This window comes from Borostomias antarcticus, assembly GCF_949987555.1.
Source record: "Borostomias antarcticus genome assembly, chromosome: 21".
NCBI classification, from domain to species: domain Eukaryota; kingdom Metazoa; phylum Chordata; class Actinopteri; order Stomiiformes; family Stomiidae; genus Borostomias; species Borostomias antarcticus.
The window spans coordinates 9,231,507-9,234,947 of record NC_140254.1 but is presented as its reverse complement, the minus strand read 5'-3'; the positions used below and the strand labels follow the sequence as shown (position 1 = coordinate 9,234,947).

General features: G+C 49.0%; 1 protein-coding gene across 1 annotated transcript in view; it reads right to left on the bottom strand.

The window, feature by feature from the left end:
- The window catches only part of csmd2 (CUB and Sushi multiple domains 2), a gene marked incomplete at both ends in the record, with an annotated part of 339,405 nt that overhangs the window by 28,480 nt on the left and 307,484 nt on the right, over positions 1 to 3,441 (bottom strand). The window contains 5 exon segments of the mRNA XM_084454911.1: positions 4 to 39; positions 357 to 530; positions 1,288 to 1,461; positions 1,944 to 2,138; positions 2,771 to 2,956. Coding sequence (XP_084311037.1) covers positions 4 to 39; positions 357 to 530; positions 1,288 to 1,461; positions 1,944 to 2,138; positions 2,771 to 2,956 — 765 coding nt within the window.

Below are 3,441 nucleotides of genomic sequence, written 5' to 3'. Positions count from 1 at the left end.
CGCCGAACATAGGGTTTCCAGGGTGACCGCAAGTGATAGCTACAGGGACAAGAAAAAAAAACATTTGATTAGCATCGCAGGTGAACTTGCAATTCGCGAACCACTTCAAAAGAAACATCTAAAAAATATACATTTCAATGCTGCTAACATCACATTCGAGATTGCGACCAGCTCCCCTTACCAGCAATTAGCCCTACCCCGGACCCAGCAATTAGCCCGACCCCGGACCCAGCAATTAGCCCGAACCCGGACCCAGCAATTAGCCCGACCCCGGCCCCAGCAACTAGCCCTAGCCCGGCCCCAGCAACTAGCCCTAGCCCGGCCCCAGCAACTAGCCCTAGTAGCGGTCTACTCACGGACGCAGACGGGTGGGCGGCCAGACCAGCGGTGGTCCTGCTCACAGATGCGGACGGAGAGTCCGATGAGGCGGAAGCCGGGGCTGCACTGGTACACCACGCTGCCGCGGTAACTGTAGTTCTCACCGATGATCTGGCCGTTCACGATGGGCTCCGGGTTCCCGCAGTGACCAGCTGGGGGCGACACACACACACACACTCACTCACTCACTCACACAGAAATTCTTTGACAGGGTAACACTTTACAATAAGGGCACATTAATAAGCATTAGTTAATGCATTATTAAGCATTAAGTAACAGTTAACTAATGTATCTATTATCCATTTACTAATGTTATTTATGTTAACTAAGGTTAACTCACCTAACCCTAACCCTAACCTTAACTAAGGTATTGATTCACATTAGTAACCTAATCTAACCCTAAATAAGCATTAGTTAACAGTTAACTAATGTTTTTTGTGACCCTTATTGTAAAGTGTGACCTTCGACAGAGAGACAGAGCACGGACATAGGGAGGCACGTATAACAATGGACATGGCCTTTATACAGTGTGTCTGCACCTGTACTATGAATGAATGAATGAATGAATGAATTAATGAATGAATGAATGAATGAATGAATGAATGAAACTTTATTTTGAACATAACAAATACATGTCCTAATGTACAAGTAAAGTAAAAAAAACAAAGCGATATAACCAATACAATTAACAATACCCAATACAACACTATCAACATAACCAATACAATTAACAATACCCAATACAACACTATCAACATAACCAATACAATTAACAATACACAATACAACACTATCAAAGCAGTTCTCAGATTGGACTCTCAGATTCTCAGACGTGTGGTTCTGCGGTGGTTCTAGCTATACGGTTCTAGCTATACGGTTCTAGCTATTCGATTCTACCGGGCTCCTTACCGAGACATTGGACCTGGGTGCCGCTCCAGAGCCCGTTGGACATGCACTCTCGGACGCGCGAGCCCACCAGCGTGTAGCCTGTGTTACAGGAGAAGATGGCGGTCGCACCGTACACCGTCAGAGTGCCGATCTTGTTCCCGTTCGGAGGAGTGCCCAGGTCTCCACAGGACAGGACTGAGAGAGGGGAGAGGAGAGGAGGGGAGGAAAGAGGGAGGAGGGGAGAGGAGAGGAGAGGAGAGGAGGAGGGGGGGACAGGAGGGGAGAGGAGAGGAGAGGAGAGGAGAGGAGGGGAGGGGAGGGGAGAGGAGGAGAGGAGAGGAGAGGAGAGGAGAGGAGAGGAGAGGAGAGGAGAGGAGAGGAGAGGAGAGGAGAGGAGAGGAGAGGAGAGGAGAGGAGAGGAGAGGAGAGGAGAAATCAAAGACTTTTGAATCACTTTAGAGTCTTCTCAACGACCACAATAGATTTATAATGTTACTGAACACTTGGTTGATTTCATTTAGTGGAGTTTCATTGCATTGACGTCATCCATTTAGTTGTATCTGGAGGGTCTGCAGCACTTCATCAGTTCAGTCCCTTCCTCCATACAGGAAATGTGTTTCCCATGTGGACCAGCATTACCACACTAATCCATTGTGGGGTTTGTAGTCCTCACTCACTCTGGCAGGCGGGCCGAGGCTCTGGGTAGTCCCAGGTGCTGTTGGCCTGGCAACGGATGACCCTCTGACCCCTGTAGTAGTATCCGGGGTCGCAGATCAGCATCATCATGGCGTCGTACTGGTTCTGAGTCCCATAGATCAGCCTCCATCTCCCATGATCCACCGCTGAGTGGCCGATGTCAGGGCAGGTCACAGCTGGAGGGGTCAGGGGTCAGGTATTAACGTGTCAAAAGTCAATTCGAACTACAATTTCAACATGAAAACGCTGCTGCTGTTTGTCATTGTTCAAATGACTTAATGGTACTCAGCAGCCGTGACACATTCAAACCAACATTGTTCTTTGTGAGTTCTGAACACAGGCTGGGAAACTGACCACGCAGTTTGGAGTTTGTAGTGAAACTACTGTTAGGCCTAAATACTCGAGCTCTCACTGCGAGCTGGAATCAAATATAGCCGCCATCAATATACGTATAAATATGATGCCGGCTATATATATTTGATTCCAGCTTGCAGTGAGAGCTCCATATATCTGATACCGGCTTGGCAGCGACAGCTCCAAGTATTTAGGCCTAACAGTAATCTGTTTTAGCTTTACTTGGATATTAAATACAGGCGCAGCGGAGGCAGAGTTAATCTACGGATGAACCGTGGTGTAACCGGAGCGCGAGGCTCTCTGCCTCAAACACCAGATAAGCGTCGAGGGGTGAAATGGAACGCAAGCCCTCAGAAGAACTCTCCGGAACTACGAGAACTCCAACCAATGAGGACATGGAGGATGTGAAACTTTGACCTATGAGAATTCGAAGCGGAACCAATGAGAGGCTTACGTATGCAACGGGGCGGGGCTTCGTTGGGGCTCCACCTCCCCGACTCCTGGCAGATGGCGGCCACGGCCAGGGGGCTGGCCAATCGGAAGCCGGGGTTGCACTGGTACCCGGCCCTGGCTCCCAGGGTGAAGTCCTGCCCGGCAACACTCCCGTTCACAGGCGACTCTGGCATCCCACATGACATCACTGATGAAAGGAGGGATAAAGGGAGAGAGAGAGAGAGAGAAAGAGAGAGGGCGAGAGAGAGAGAGAGAGAGGGAGAGAGAGAGAGAGAGAGAGAGAGAGAGATAATGTAAAGAAAGAACGTTGCAAAGTAGAAATCAACCTGTTTTTACTACTACTATTTACTACTATTTTTTGTAGTCTGGCCCGGGAAACTAAAAGCACCAGACGGCTTTATAAGAACGTTTATATACCGCCCCCCCCCACCACGTTCGCCCAAAGCCAAAGGCAGACACACTGGGCCTGGTGAGGGCGCTGGCGTTGGGGGCAGGGGTCACGCTGGGCCTGGCTCTCTGCAGGTCTACTGCTGCATGTGAAACTATGATTAAACAGGGAGCTTTTGTCTAAACTCTGTGGATTTGAAGAAGTAGAAGTGTAGAAAAGTGTGTATACTTTTGTTCAAATCCATAGTTTCCATGTTCAAAGCTAAATGTACTGGCAATGCGGGG